General features: G+C 44.7%; 1 protein-coding gene across 1 annotated transcript in view; it reads left to right on the top strand.

Annotated features, from left to right (window-relative positions):
* The window catches only part of atosa (atos homolog A), a 54,706-nt gene that overhangs the window by 19,988 nt on the left and 18,597 nt on the right, over positions 1-16,121 (top strand). The window contains exons 2-3 of the mRNA XM_080436206.1: positions 13,940-14,124; positions 14,631-14,827. Coding sequence (XP_080292332.1) covers positions 13,940-14,124; positions 14,631-14,827 — 382 coding nt within the window. The remainder of the gene's footprint in view (positions 1-13,939; positions 14,125-14,630; positions 14,828-16,121) is intronic.

The raw sequence follows: 16,121 nt of genomic DNA, 5'->3' as shown, positions 1-16,121 counted from the left end.
AGGCTCCGTGTCTATTTATATGGATCTCAGTATCTCAGTGTGGGCTGCAGTAAGGAGATTTAATGTGGAGGGAGAGAGAGGTGACCTCGTAATCTCCCGCTCTGCCTCCGCAAATTCATCGCAGCAATAATACAGCTGTGTGTTTGAGTGTGCGTGCGTGTGTGCATGTGACACAAGGGGGAGGTGGGGTCAGCCAGCTCACTGCGGCTCTCTTGTGATGTTAATTTCAGATTTCAGGTGACCAGCTGACGCTCTCGACTTGGCAATAAGTGCGACAGTGGAATGAGCCTCTGTAAAAGACTGGGTGTAATCTCTCTCTCTCTCTCTCTCCCTCTAATGAAATCTGTCTCTCCTCCGTGTTGTGTTGCCCGGTGACGACATGGCTGTCCTGTCCAGTTCCGCCACTAGTACAGACAATAAAGGTTGGAGTCTTGAGATGTCGTTGCTACACAACTGTGGTCGTTTGTGTTTAAATCGTTTTTTTTTTAATTGATCTTGTTTCCTTGGTCTTATATCCAAGTGGAGCTGGCTAGCCTCTCCTGTGTGTGTGTGTGTGTGTGTGTGTGTGTGTGTGTGTGTGTGTGCGTGTGTCATGCGTGTTGTGTGTGTGTTGCTAGCAGACACACCTCAGTGAGCTGAGCTGTCTGACTGGCTCAGACTGCCGCAGCAGAGGAACCTCCTCCTTTCTAGAGTCTGTGCTCCTCTCTCTCTGTCTGTCTGTCTGTCTCTCGGTCTGTCTGTCTGTCTCTGTCTTTCTATCTGTGTCTGTCTGTCTGTATCTGTCCGTCGGCCTCCGTTTCAGTCGCTTTGTCGTCCCGTCCCTCGATCTGCCCGTCAGTCAGTCAGTGTCCATTCCTGTGCGTCTCTTTGTCTTTCTTATCGATGTGGTTGGACCATGTCTCACTCTGTGTGTCCCCGTCTGCCTTTGTGTCGACAACTACTGCCCTGTCTGTCCTGTCTGTCTGTCTATCTATCTGTCTGTCTTTAGGCCTGTCCCCCCCCCCCCCCCCCCCCGTCTCCCGCCCTGTGTCTTGGCTCTTGGGTCCGCCTCTCTCTGCCCCGCATCTGACTGGCGTTACATGAGCCTCCTGTTTGCGTGTGATTCCGTCTGTTGGCTTGTCTGTGTCTCCCATCTGTCTCCCATGCACTCTCAAACTTTGAAATTTCAAAGACCACCCTTAACTTTTGACAGTATGCAAATGGAACCAAATGGACCGTTATTGGTTCCATTTGTATAACGTCAGAGTTACAGACTTGTAAGGGTCGATTTAGAACCCCCTCAAGGATCCCTGAGATCCCACTGGATCCCCACTTTGAGAGTCACTGGTCTAATCTATACTTTGTGGTAGGACAGTGTCGCACACCAAAAAAACGCGTCGCATCCACAGCTTGTAGATCTGTCATATTTTGCAGCGCAGCACCGTGTATAAATGAGGCTTATGTTTCTCTCTCAGCATCTGGTCCATGATGCTGATATGTGTATCTGTGTGTGTATATCTGTGTGTGTGTGTATATATATGTCTGTGTGTGTATATATATGTCTGTGTGTGTGTGTGTGTGAGTGTGTGTGTGTCGCGGGGGTTTCTAGAGGTCAGGCCATCGGAGTGAGCGTTTAGGGGCGGGCAGAGGTCAAGAGGTCAGCTCATCAGACTGACTCTCTCTGTCTCGTCTACAGAGAGGTTCTCTGAGAGGTCACATGACTGACTGAGTGTCTGCCGCTGTTCTAGACACTACTGGTTCTCAAAGTGGGGTTCGGGGACCTCCCCCCCAGGGGTCCTTGAGGGCGTTCAAAAATGTGTTAATATAGCATCAAAATCAGTTTAACCACTTTAACCCTGTATCGTCTCTGTCGGGTGGAAACCTCATATGTCCAAAACTGTTACTTTTCAGGATTGCAATTCAAAAATAGCAAAAGTAGCAGATCTACAAGCTCAAAACGCATCCCTTCGCGCCGCGTTTCAAGCTTGCAGATCTGCTACTTTTGATGCTTTTGTGTGAAGCTTTAGTGTGATCAAGTAGGGCGTTAATTTACAAAAAAAAACACAAAAAGTTATAAAATGGAGATGAGAGGTTTCTGCCCGGCGGCAACGATATACATCGGCTATTTGAAAATAGCAGATCTACAAGCGGAAGCAAACCATTTATTTTTACACTGCACATCTTGTATTGGGGGGGGGGGTCCCTCCTCCTTGGCACAACATGCTTTCAGATGGACACACACCCTGGAGCCCCATGTGAAGAAGAACACAACAGCACTGCTAACTGTGTTATGTGGTCCTGTCTGCTTGACTTACATTGAACACACACACACACACACACACACACACACACGCACACGCACACGCACACACACGCACACAGTGGTCTGGTTTCGTCCAGCTGAACGGTGGACTGGAGAAGGGTAATGTTTTATTTATTTTGCCATGTGTGCTTATGCAACACGTGTACTGTGTACTCTGTGTGTATTTGTGGTCACAGTGGACTGGGTCAGCTTATCTGTCTGCAGAAGGGAGGGTGCGTAGGGGTGCAACACCACAGCACCTCTATCTCCTCTCTTTCTCTGCTTCTATCGCTCTTTTATCTCCCTATTCTTCTCTGATTTCCTCATGTTCCCCTCTCTCTCTCTCTCTCTCTCTCTCCGTCTCTCTGTGTCTTTGAACTGATCTAAAACATCTAATCTATAGACTCAATCTGTGTGTGCCGGCAGCGAGAATGAGAACGTCTGCTTTTGTCCCAGTTGAATCATGCGTTCTTTAAATAGCCGATCTACAAGCTCACAACGCGCGTCGCAATGCGACCCGTTGTGAGCTTGTAGATCGGCTATTTTCAGCAAGACATTTGCTGCAGAGGGTAAAAAAGGAGGGGGCCCAAGTACAAGCCCCTAGGGGGGACCCTGGTCAGGAGCGTACTCCTTCGATGCTCAACAGAGCGCATTGTGAGCTTGTAGATCGGCTATTCTCAGTGCACGACACTGTAGTACAAAGTATATATTGACTTAACTCCAGTCAGTCAGTTTTGGTCTAAGCCTTGCTCGGTGCGGCCCAGGCCAGCACTGACTGACGCGTTTGGCTCGGTTAAAGCAGTGGTTCTCAATGTGCTAGAAATAGGAACCAAATGAACCCATAGGTCTGTGACTCTGAGAGCGTACGAATGGAACCAAATGGACCCTTACGGGTCCATTTGGTTCCATTCGTACGCTCTCAGAGTTATCGAATGCATACCTAAATGGGGGTCCTGAAATTAAACAGTTTGAGAAGCTCTGGGTTAAAGCCTTCCTCAGCACAGCCCAGCACTGACACGTCTGGCTTGGCTGATTTGCATAGCTGACTGACCCCGGGCTTCGGCTGCACCAATTATTTACCAGCGATGTTGAGGGTGTTTACTGTAAGCCCAGTGATCTCTGCTTGTCCTCCAGTCTGCCCTGGAGGCCATCTTTCCATCGCACATGACATCACACACACACACACACACACACACACACACACACACACACACACACACACACACACACAAATGTTGAGAGGAGGGTGTGTGTCTGCATCTGCTTATCTCTCTGTATGCGTGTGTGTACGGGCGTGTGTGTGCATAGTTGTGTTTGGATGGGTGTGGGTGCATGCATAATGGGTGTGGGTCTATAATATCGCTCTCTGTGTGTGTGTGTGTGTGTGTGTGTGTGTGTGTGTGTGTGTGCGTGCGTGCGCGATCCAGTCCAGCTGATCGACAGGCTAGACTCCCGTCTCAGTCTTCAGCCGCAGCTCTAATAATAAGATGTGCGTGCCAACAGGCCACTGTGCATCTAATTCTGACCTGTTACATAATTCACATTATACATTTAGTAGAGTTTGTGTGTGCGTGAGAGAGAGACGGAGAGAGAGAGAGAGAGAGTTCACTTATTACACATAGAAGACAGACAGCTCTCAGAGCCTTGAAGGTTTGGTCCTTGCGGTGTGTTGGGTTGGTGGGGGAGTAATCTTTGGGTCTATTTCTGTCTTGTGAGCCTAGCTTTGGCTCCACTCCACTCTGTTAGAGCACACTTCAGATACCTTATGGCCATTAAAAAAAAACACGTAATCACGCCAGCTATGGTGTGTGTGTGTGTGTGTGTTTGTTGAGAGAATTTAAGAAGAATGTTGCAGAACAATGGCTCGCAATGACACCACACACCGCCACCAATGCTGCTGAATGAGGAACGGCCCGTTTTTGCATACGTAGATGGACACACACGCGCACACACGCTCGCTCACACACACACACGGACACACAGACACACACACACACGGACAGACACACGGACAGAGACGATGAGGCAATGGCAAGAAAGAAAGCTTACACACAGCATACATCAGTGACAGACATTTCACATATGCTCTGACAAAGGCTCGAATTCATGTGAATCGTGTGTATAGAGACACATTTCATATACAAAATGAAAAGCATGCTTAACACCCCCCCACACTCTCTCTCTCACACACACACACACACACACACACACACACACACACACACACACACACACACACACACACACACACACACACACACACACACACACACACACACACACACACACACACGCTACTGTCTACATTCAAGTGGAAGAGAGAGACATAAGCAGTGGGCAGCTAGCTCCATGTAGATGAGCTCGTGGCACTCTAGCATGTCGGAGGGGAGGGGAGGGGAGGGTGGATGGAAGGAGGGGGCTCCGGGCGCTGGGCTTGTTCATTACACGACTCCATTATAACACAACATCACAAATCATATTAAAGTTCACCGCCAGTCACAGCTCAGATGGCAGATGACTTTGATGTGATGACCTCTTTTCCACGCGGCGGTGCTTGTGTTAGCGATGTGTTTTAGCCAAGTGGTTCTCAAAGTGGGCCCCGGGGACCCCCAGGGGTCCTTGAAGGGGGGGGTTCCAGTGTGTCCCCAGCAAAATGAGTCAATAATATAGCATCAATATCAGTTTAACCCTGTATACATTGGCTATTTGACAGTATAGCTGATCTACAAGCTCACAACACGTCGCATCGTGACGCGCATTCCGCATTGTGAGCGTGTACATGTAGATCGGCTATTTTTAAAACCATGTTGATAAGATGTGAAATGTTTTTTCGAGAATAATTTTAAGACATGTTAACAAAAACTAATCTTTTATGGGGTTCCCCGGCACAAAATATTTTCAGATGGGGGTCCGCGGCCGCATGCATATTAATTTGGGGGTCCTTCACATGAAAATGTTTGAAAACCACTGGTTTAGACGAGACGTCCCTGTTCAGTTCTGCCATAGAGTGCACCCCTCCTTTCTCTTCCCTTGATTTTCTGCCTTTATTGTATTTCTTTGCGTTACTCTGAGTCTGTGGTTTGTATATGTCAAAGTGTGTGTGTGTCTGTGTATAGGCTCCATAGGAATGCTCTATTCAGTCACGACGCCCTAAAGGAATGACAGATCTGGTCTATGCAAACGCCGGGCTGTGGGCCCCTCGGACCCAACCTCGCTGCCTCACTGGTCCTTTGTTCTGCACTGCGTGTGTGTGTGTGTGTGTGTGTGTGTGTGTGTGTGTGTGCGTGCGCATGTGTAAGATGGTGTGACGTGATTTGTGTGTGCCTGTGCTGCCGCTTTTCCTCGAAAACGGCAACATGACACCCGCCATGTGCAATGAGGTTATTGTGCCCCTTTTCTTGGAGCCTGTTATCCGCTTTGTCCCCCACCTCCCTCCCTCTCTTCCTCCCTCCCTCCCGCCATCCATCCATCCATCCATCCATCCATTCATCCATCCATCCCCCCAAGCTCTTGTCTTCTCCGCTGTCCTTCTAATAGAGCTTTACCTTTAGCCCACATATCTCACAGTTACAGAGTGCTGCCGCTGCTAACTCTACAGCCATGCTGCTCGACTGTAGGCCAGTGGTTCTCAAACTTTTTCCATGTCAAGGACCCCCAAAATGATATGTATGTTTGGCGTGTGCGGACCCCCCCCATCTCAAACACATTTTGTGCAAGGGATTTTTCAAAAATAACAGATCTACAGCTCATAGTCCAGCACCCGGTGCCGTGCTATGAGCTTGTATATCTGCTATTTAGTATAAAAGTATAAAATCTGGTTAAAGTTGTTTGAGATTGAGATCTATTTATTTCTCTGTTGTGTTGTTCTTCCTTTTCTGCCTTTTTCTGTGTCCGCTGTCCATCATCAAATGAAAGATGGACAGACACACAAAGAGTGAAGCTGTAAGATATCATTTACATTTATCCTCTCTCTCTCTCTCTCTCTTGCCTCCACACTCCCTCGCTCCCCCTACAGCTGGCTGACAGCCCCCCCCCCCCCCCACCATGTTATTAGTTGGAAGGCTCCTCGCACGTGCAGAGGCAGCTGCTCACAGCGCTGTGGGAGGAGCTTCCCTGCACGGGAGGAATGTCTGTAGCAGAATGACTGACACTGACCTGACTGACTGACATACTGTCATACTTCTCATCGTGTGTGTGTGTGTGTGTGTGCGTGTGTGTGTAGACCACATGTCCTCACAAAGACGTGAATGTTGGGTCGTTATGTTCTTGCAATTTTCACAGAACAGGCTGTTTTAAGTTAACAGGGCTTCCTCGCAAGTATAGCAGTGTGACGGTGTGCGTGACAGAGAGAGAGAGAGAGAGAGGGAGAGAGAGAAGAAAGCTGTGATTCTCAGAACTGCAGTGCATCAGCTGACCTCCTGTGGGATTCAGTAAAGTTTCATCTGAAGGAGCACAGGGGGGTTGGAGGGAGGAGGAAGATGGTGCTAAAGGCCTCTCCTCCACCCGGTTCCGCTAAAAATACTCTGCTGAGCTCAACATATAGACACAAAGAACATACATTCATCATCGGTTTTGAACTTTTTGTTTTTGTTTCTTGTGCAAATCGCCAACTTAAAAAATGCTTACAAAGTTTTCTACTCAAAGTAAAGATCCGCAGTGTTCTTTTTCGTTTATCCATTTGTCAGAGTGTACGTTGTGTAACCAAGTTGACCCTAAGTTTGCTACACAGTAAAATCCGCATTGTTCGTTTATACTTTTGTAACTCTGAGAGTGTACAAATGTACTCTCAGAGTCTAAATGCAGAAGATTTCACTGTGTACTTTGTCATTATGTAATGTTTATATACGTAGGGGCCGTTTTTCCTTTCAGTCCACTCACCCACCTGTCAGGCCTGTTTCTGCCCCCGCAGGACAGGTGGAGTACTGCAGCGTCACTGTCTAGCTGTGTATGTGTACATAGTGTCCTAGTTACATTGATTGGGTAAGGCACTGGTTCTCAATTTCAGGTCCGGGGACCACCTATGGATCCAAATGGACCCCTATGGGTCTGTAACTCTGTCCATTTGGTTCCATGTGTACACTCTTCAGAGTTAAATGAACACCTAGGATTTTACTGTATAGATTGGGATACAGAATGGGGTCTATGATTTAATGCATATCGCATAAGTCCAAAACTTTTCAGGATTCAAATTCAAAAATAGTCAAAGGGCGTTAACACACGAAAAAAACACCAAAAGTTAGAATATGGAGATAAGATGAGAGGTTTCTGCCCGACCGCAACGATATACATCCTTGAAATGAAAGGGATTGAGAACCACTAAGGTTTACGAGACTATTCCCCAGGGGGGGGGGGACCCTCCCAGCTATGTATTTACAGTGTCCTACATTGATTGAGTAAGGACACTTCTATTCCCCGGGGGGGAGACCCTCCTAGCTGTGTGTAGACAAGTTGAACAAGACCCAGTCTGTCCCGCCAGGGTGTATAGGGGCCCTACCCTGCGCGCCCCACCCGTCCTGCGCGCCCCACCCGTCCTGTCTCCATCTAACTGAGATCAGCTGGTTGAAAACTACTAGATGGTGCACTGGAAGACTGTTATTTCGGTCCCGCACTCGTGTGTATTTGAGGTGTATGCGTCTGTGTGTGTGTGTGTGTGTGTGTGTGTGAGAGAGAGAGAGAGGTAGAGAGAGAGAGAGGCAGCACGTCTGAGCTCAGCTGACGTGGACCGTCTAAATATATCTTCTTCTCCTCTCTGAAACTGGCCAAATTGGAAAAGTTGGTTCATTCCTCCGCCTCTGTTAAGCATAACATGTAGGTTCAAAAAACCAAAACACACACGGCCACTTCAGCCTATCCTATGCTTTGTGATGATGATGCACCGCCGTTGGTAATTTGCAGTAAACTAAACAATAACCACGGATAGCCACGACAAACACTCCAAATGTACACGTTTACCAAAAAAGAATCCCTGCCTTTACACACGCAACAGTACAGCAAGAGTATAAAACAGTAGTGCAACATCAACTGAATCATTCAAAATACAAAAAAAATTATGACTGTAAAAGACATATTATCATCATGTAATAAATGGTATCGGAATGGCATTGACTGATAACTCACCGATACCAGCATTTTAGGCAGTATCGGCAGCTTTTCTGATACTGGTATCGGTATCGGAACAACTCTTTTCAACACTTTATTTTTTTATTTTTTTCCTTATTTTGGGGCTTTTTATGCCTTTATTATTGATGGGACAGTAGGCTGACAGGAAATGGGGAGTGACACGCAGCAAAGGCCGTCGGGATCAGGACTCAAACCCGTGACGCGCTGTCAGGCTACATTGTAGCCTAGGTGCCTGGACCGCTACGCCAGCGGTCTGGGCCTCTTTTCTTTTTAACAAAACAGTTGACTTATCCTTGTAGCCAACATCTTGTTGCCAGGTAGCAGACCGTGTTGACCCTGCGTGACAGTTATAATGTTATGCGTTGCTAGGAGTGGTGTGTATCCCCCCATGCCACCATACACACACACTCACACACACACTCACACTCACACTCACACTCGCACTCACACTCACACTCACACATGCGCACCTAAAAAAAAAACCTTGCCTGGTGGTGTGTCATCACTCTCAGCTGTTAATGTGTTACCCAGGTCATTACGTTAAATCTACAGCCGTCCTGGTCAGGGCCATCACTGGAGCCAGCAGCCAAAAAACTGCTGAGGCGCTGTTAACGGGTGACTCATTTCTGTCGGATCAGCGGGTTTGTTGGGGCTATCTGACCGTCTCTGGCCTGGTTTTTGTGTGTGTGTGTGTGTGTGTGTGTGAGAGAGAGTGAGTGTGAGTGTGTGTGTGTGTGACTATACTTTTGAGTGCCAAATGTCTGCCACACACACGTATTGTAGAATTTGCGAAACAGACCTTGTGAATGTGAGGACAATTTTCCTGGCTGAAAATGTTAGTTGTACCAGATACCAGTATCGGAAAAGATGCTGATATACTGCCTAAAATGCTGCGGGAGAATAGCAATCTATGCCATTCCGATACCACGTAATTTCATTCACGGTCTTATTTTGAATGGATCAGTTGATGTTGCATGACTGTTTTATACTCTTACTGTACTATTTACATTATCATTTTACTAACTTGTAGCTACACTTTAACAATTATTAATGGCATTTTTATTTGTATTCCTAGATCAGTGGTTCTCAAAGCTTTTTAATTTCATGGTTTTAGCTAAGTTTTTATGCTTTGGATATTCAAAAATAGCAGATCTACAAGCTCATAGCGCGGCACTCGGTGCCGCGCTATGAGCTTGTAGATCTGCTATTTTTTAATAGCCAAAGAAATCTAAAATGACAGAGATGCGTTCCCGGAATGCCCATTAAAATGGCATTAATAATTAATTTCACCTCACCGTCCTAAAACATGATGTCCTCACAAGTATAGTATATACAAACGTGTGTGTGTGTGTGTGTTTGTGCTGGTTGTGTGTGTGTGAGAGCGCTGTGGTTTTGTTTACCAGGACACCATTGAGACACCCCGGTGATGAATCTTTTACAGATTCTTTCACCATCTGCACCATCTCTCTGTCCTCCATCTTTCTTTGTCTGTGTGCTTTGGTCCCTCTCACTGCAGTGTGGAAGAAGTACTCGGATGTTTTACTGAAGTAAAAAGAAGCAATAACACAATTTGGAAATACTCTTAAGTAAAAGGCCCATGTTCAAATTGTTACTTGAGTAAAAGTACAAAAGGATTTGCATCAAAATGTACTTACAGTACCAAAATAGTGGTCTATTACACACACACACGCACGCACACACACACACACACACACACACACACACACACACACACACACACACACACACACACACACACACACACACACACACACACACACACACACTGTATAGCCGATCTACAAGCTCACAAAGCTGTGTTGATTTTAGATCAGCAATAGTATAGCCTTAAGTGGTAAGTGACTGTTTGTAATAAGATCTAAATCCGCTACGTAACCAATAACTAAAGCAGTCAAATAATTGTAGTGGAGTCTAAAGTACAATATTTGCCTCTGAGATGTAGTGGATCAAAAAATTCAAATGCTCAGGTTAAGTAAAAGTAACTTGGAACAGAAGCTGTTTTGGAGCTCCTTTTTTGTATAGAATTAACACACAGGTTATAGCTGTCTTAAGTCTTACGGTTTTAGTCTGGTTGCAAATTGTTCTAGTGCAGCCAGCATGCTAATGAGCAGGAGTTTATTACAGTTAATTGAACATTTAAATGCTGCTGGTGTCATCTCCTCTCCACCCACGGCAGCAGATGCTGCTTTATCATTACCAAGTGGACGCTTTCAAGTGTGCCACATTTCTCTGCCCCCATATTTAATCCATGCATGACCTGGCTGGAACGCATCTGTGTCATTTTAAGATTTATTTGGCTATTAAAAAAAATAGCAGATATACAAGCTCACAGTGCGGCGCTGAGTGCCGTGCTACGAGCTTGTAGATCTGCTATTTTTTTTAAATCGTGACAATTTGTGTAAATCTTTGAATATATATATATTTTTAAGTGAACATTTGTAATTCTAATATTTGCTTCTGGGGGATTCTACAAATGTCTTCTACATCCTAATAGTATTTAAAAAAAAACTTATGTTGCTATAATCAGTGGTTCTTAAACTTTTTCATGTCAAGGGACCCCAAATTTGGCCGCGGACCCCCATCTCAAAATATGACGTTCCAGGAACCCCCCCAGAAGCAAAGATTTGAGTTAAAAATATTCGATTTAAAAAATATATATATATTCAAAGATTTGCACACATTTTCACGATAATTTTTTTTTTTGCAGATCTACAAGGTTGTAGAGCGGCACTCAGTGCCGCGCTATGAGCTTGTATATCTGCTATTTTTGAATAGCCAAAGAGATCTAAAATGACAGATGCTTTCCCGGTCTTAATGGGTTAAACCTTGCAGTGTGTTCTAATACAGTGATTCTCAAAAAAAAAATCAATCCAAGGATCCCCAGTTTTATATAGTCTCTGTCGGGCGGAGACTAGGGCTGGGTATCGCCTACAACCTCACGATACGATACGTATCACGATACAATAATGACCTTGTCCTACTGAATTTACTACAAGAGCTCTTCTTTCCGCAATGAATGCGTTACGATATATCGCCGTATCGATTTTTTCTTAGCACAGCCCTACCAGTAGGCTACTCTAATTTGTGTTTTGTCATGTTACTGTAGATGTATTACAGCCGTGCATGTTAATACTTCCAACAGCATTTTTAGCTTTGCCACAATCCTTTTCTGAAGTGAAATACACCCAAACTTTAGAATCCTTTGCTTTTCACCGTCGTTGTCAGCTCAAACTGTCACCACCACCATATGATCGCCACGGCATGGGGGGGATGTGCGCGTGGGAATGTTCCGGACTGTCTGACAGACAGGAGTAATGGAACACAGAGAGAGACTAGGCTATAATAAGCGCTTGAAGAGAAGAGAACAGACAATTTGACAAATGACACCAAACCCTATGGAGCGGTGAGGGCTTTCTCTCTGCTTGCTGGAGGGAAGAAGGCATGCTGTGTTTTAACACCACCTTTAGCAGTTAATCAAGCACTGTACTTAACTACAATTGTGAGGTACTTTACTTTGAGTATGTCCATTTCTAAATATTTTATACTTCTACTCCACTACATCTCAGAGGCAAATATTGTACTCCACTACAATTATTTTTAAACTTAAGTTCCTAGTTACTTTTCCGTTTTGGATTATTTTAATACAAAACATACATTAACCAATGAAACCCTATTTTATTTTATATATAAAAAATAAAAAAAAGATTTGCCATTTTCAAAAGGAAAAAACGTGTGAAATGAGACATTCTGCATAGTGAGTAGTTTTACTTTTGGTACTTAAAGGTAGGGTAAGTGATTTGCGTTGGTTAAAATGATTGTTAAATAGCTCTATATTCTGATAGTACTCATTGCTATAGAGTGTTTGTTCAGTAAAAGGAGTCTCCTTGTCTCTCCAGCTCTTTATTAAACAGAAAATGCATTTTTGTTTCAGTTTCAGTTTCATTTCCAATTTTATCCAACCAGGACAGAGAACTCAATCAGGATACAGATTAAACAAGTGAAATTGGAAGTGATGACACTAAGAAATGAGCATGCAAAATTGGAACTGGAACACTATACAAATTAAGCTTAAAAATGGGTACTTTCTCCTGATTGGCTGAGATATTTACACCTACCGAAAAATCTATTTTCTGTTTATTAAAGAGCTGGAGAGACAGGGAGACATCTGTTACTGAACAAACACTCTATAGCAATGATTACTATCAGAATATAGTGTTTTAACCTTTTAACAAAATACTTTTAGTTTTAACCAAAAAATATCACTTACCCTACCTTTTAACGTATATTTTGATGCCAACAAATACTTTTGTACTTTTATTGACGTAAAATCATGAATACAGGACTTTTGCTTGTAACAGTATTTCTACACTGTGGGAGTACTTCTTCCACTGCTGCAGTTTGGCTAAACATTCAGACATATTCGTCTGGGAGCTGCCCTTCAAACTCCAGACTAGTGTTCTGTTCTGCAGCCTGCAGATCCACTGGAGCATGCAGGGTGTTTCACTGTGATAAGAGGGGAGTTTCTCAAAGACATTCAGATGCCCTGGAAAGAAAACAAATATAATGATAACCCATACAAAAACTTGAGGCAAAGACAGTACAGAAAAAATTAAGATTGAACATTTAATTTAACCACATAACCCTGGCGTCCCTATTTTGGGCATGCAACTAAAACTGAAAATTCTCAAAAATAGCCTAGGCAAATAGCCTGCAAAATATTGCAGGATTACAAGGTTACAACAGTTTGCAGATCGGCTATTTTTGTCATGAGTATTCCTTTCATATCAGTGTTTCTTGCATTTGTGCATCCTAAGATTTGAAGAGACGAGGGGAAAAGTCTTGTTAGTGTTGCTGCGATGTGTCAGTTTGAAATACATACAAGGTATCAGGTGCTTGTCCTTCTTCGTGCCTGTTGGCATCTCTTCTTACCTCTTTCAAATCTGCTGGCAGCAAGAGGCCAAATACGTCAGAGTTCATTTGTCAAACATAGTGCCAGCAGGACAACAGAACACGCTAAATAGATCCAGTTCTCGGACAATCTGGGAAAATCCCCACTTCAATTCAGATGGGAATCTACAGTGTTTGGAGCATGATGAGCTGCTGGCCTGACCTTCCCATTTTCACTGTTAGCAAACGTGTCTCTTTACTTCAGTAACTACTGATGGAAGTGTGTGCTACTGCAGGGTCCATTTGGTTCCATTTGGACACTCTCTGAGTTAAATTAACATTGATTTTACAATATAAATTGGGGTCCCAGAGATAAAAATGCCATTAAACGGGGGCCCGTAGCCTAATGCATGTCAAAGTGGGGGTCCTTGAAATCAAAATGGTTGATAATCACTGCTAGAGCTGTAAAAATCTTCTCTTATTGGGGTCCTTGGCATATCTTTTCAATTGGGGGTCCGTGTGCTTATAAGTGTCAAGTTGGGGGTCCTTGACATGAAAAAGTTTGAGAACCACTGTGCTACTGGACTCTCCTGACTCCAATCCCTGTCTCTCTTCCTCTGTGTTGTCCAGATGCGTCGGAGGAGTTCTTCGAGTACGATGCCGAGGAGTTCCTGGTGTTCCTGACCCTGCTCATCACCGAGGGCCGGACTCCAGAATGCTCTGTGAAGGGCCGCACCGAGGGGCTCCACTGCCCACCTGCCCAGTCGGCCATGCCGCCTCTTCACAAGCACGAGTGTAGCGACAAACTACCCCAGGTAACACACACGCACACACACACACACACACACACACACACACACACACACACACACACACACACACACACACACACACACACACACACACACACACACACACACACACACACACACACACACACACACACACACTAGGCTGCTCCAGATTTGGTCTTAGATCATTGTTGTCAGTAAGGTATTCAGAGCTAGCCTGGTTCCAGACGAATCTGCCATTGCAAAAAAAAATCTCTGGCCATGCCAGGCTAATTCAGAGCTTGATTTGAGATGAGTCTGAGTTTTTGTGTGGTCAGATATCAACAAAACACACACAACTTGGCTGTTGATTATATTTTTCTCTCTTATAAGGTCTCCAACCTTTGTTTGGCTCTGTTTGGGTCCCATCTGGTTGAGACTGTTCACCAAGCCACTATTTTTTATTCACATAACTCATCACAAACTCTCGTGTGCGTGCGTGTGTGCGTGTCCGTGTGCGTGTGTGTGTGTGTGTGTGTGTGTGTGTGCAGTGTCGGCAGGCCAGGCGGACGCGCTCTGAGGTGATGTTGCTGTGGAGGAACAGCATCCCCATCATGATCGAGGTGATGCTCCTGCCGGACTGCTGCTATGGGGACGAGTGTCCCCCCAGCGACCCCGTCAGTGACCCCATCTTCAAACAGGACGCCCTGCTTCTGGAGAGATGGACCCTGACGCCTGTACCCAGACAGTAAGACACACACACGCACACGCACACGCACACACACGCACACGCACACCATTGTATTCCAATTAGCAATTTAGGCATTTAGCAGACGCTCTTATCCAATGCTACTTACTTGTGAGAACGGAATAGCAGAGTAAGCATGAACTCCAGTCAATAAAACAATGTAAATATAAGTAGAGTGCAAAGAAAACAACGTAGTGCCTCAAATAATGTAGGATACCAAGTAAACGATGAACCTCGCATCTGTCTGAACAACGTGCTGTCTAAATAACATTCTTAACATTTGTGGTCAAGAAAAAAACTAATATAAGTAACAAAAAGATAAGAACAAGTGACCGAGATATATCTGCATAGTGAACTTGCATCTGTCGAACAAAGGTGACAAGGAGAGACAGGTGCTAGTGGTTGAGGTGGAGTCTGAAGACGTGGGTCTTGATACTATTGCAGCTGTCATTTTCACATACGTGTACCCGGCGGCGACTCAAATGCAGGTCCATTGACTGCGGACCACCATCTCAAAATATGTTGTTCCAGGGACCCCCAGAAGCAAATATTGGAGTTAAAAATGTTCACTTTAAAAAATATATTCAAAGATTTGCACAAATTGTCAAGATTCTTCAAAAATAGCAGATCTACAAGCTCAGTGCCGCGCGCTATGAGCTTGTAGATCTGCTATTTTTGAATAGCCAGAGAAATCTAAAATGACACAGATGCGTTCCCGGTCTTAATGGATTGAAGTTTGACAAAAACAAAAACAACTCAAGTCAAGGCTTCATGGGGTGTGTATTTGATAGAAAATAAGTAATGTTTTGGGTGAACTACTCCTTTAACCACCTATTTTATACTTTATTGTACACGAAAATAGCTGATCTTGTTGTGAGCCTGTAGATGGGCTATCTTCGCTGTTATATAAAAGTTTGCAAACTTTTGGGAAAACCTTCACCTTATAATGACATTGGGTGCCAGGTTGAAAGTGGTTAATCTAATTTACCCAAAAGTAAGCTTAAAATGAGCTGATAAACTCTGAAACGAGTCTGCGTCAATACTCACAATAGTCCTGTAATGTGGGAACTTTAAAGTGCATAACCGGCACTTTACAGTTGTCCCAGGATAATTCATTAATGTACACACAAACACCAGCTTGCACAGATGCACTTAGCCCCTCCGATCAAAAAAACACACAATGAATAAAACTCGCCTAATTAGTGCGACAAATCGCTACGTCGGCCACCAATTCCCTCTTGCCTGCGCTGTGGGGAGGACAAGATGATTTCACACACACACACACACACACACA

This window comes from Gymnoscopelus braueri (genome assembly GCF_963280865.1).
Source record: "Gymnoscopelus braueri genome assembly, chromosome: 1".
NCBI classification, from domain to species: Eukaryota; Metazoa; Chordata; class Actinopteri; order Myctophiformes; family Myctophidae; genus Gymnoscopelus; species Gymnoscopelus braueri.
Note: the sequence above shows the minus strand (reverse complement) of the source record. Positions and strands in the feature narration are given on the sequence as shown.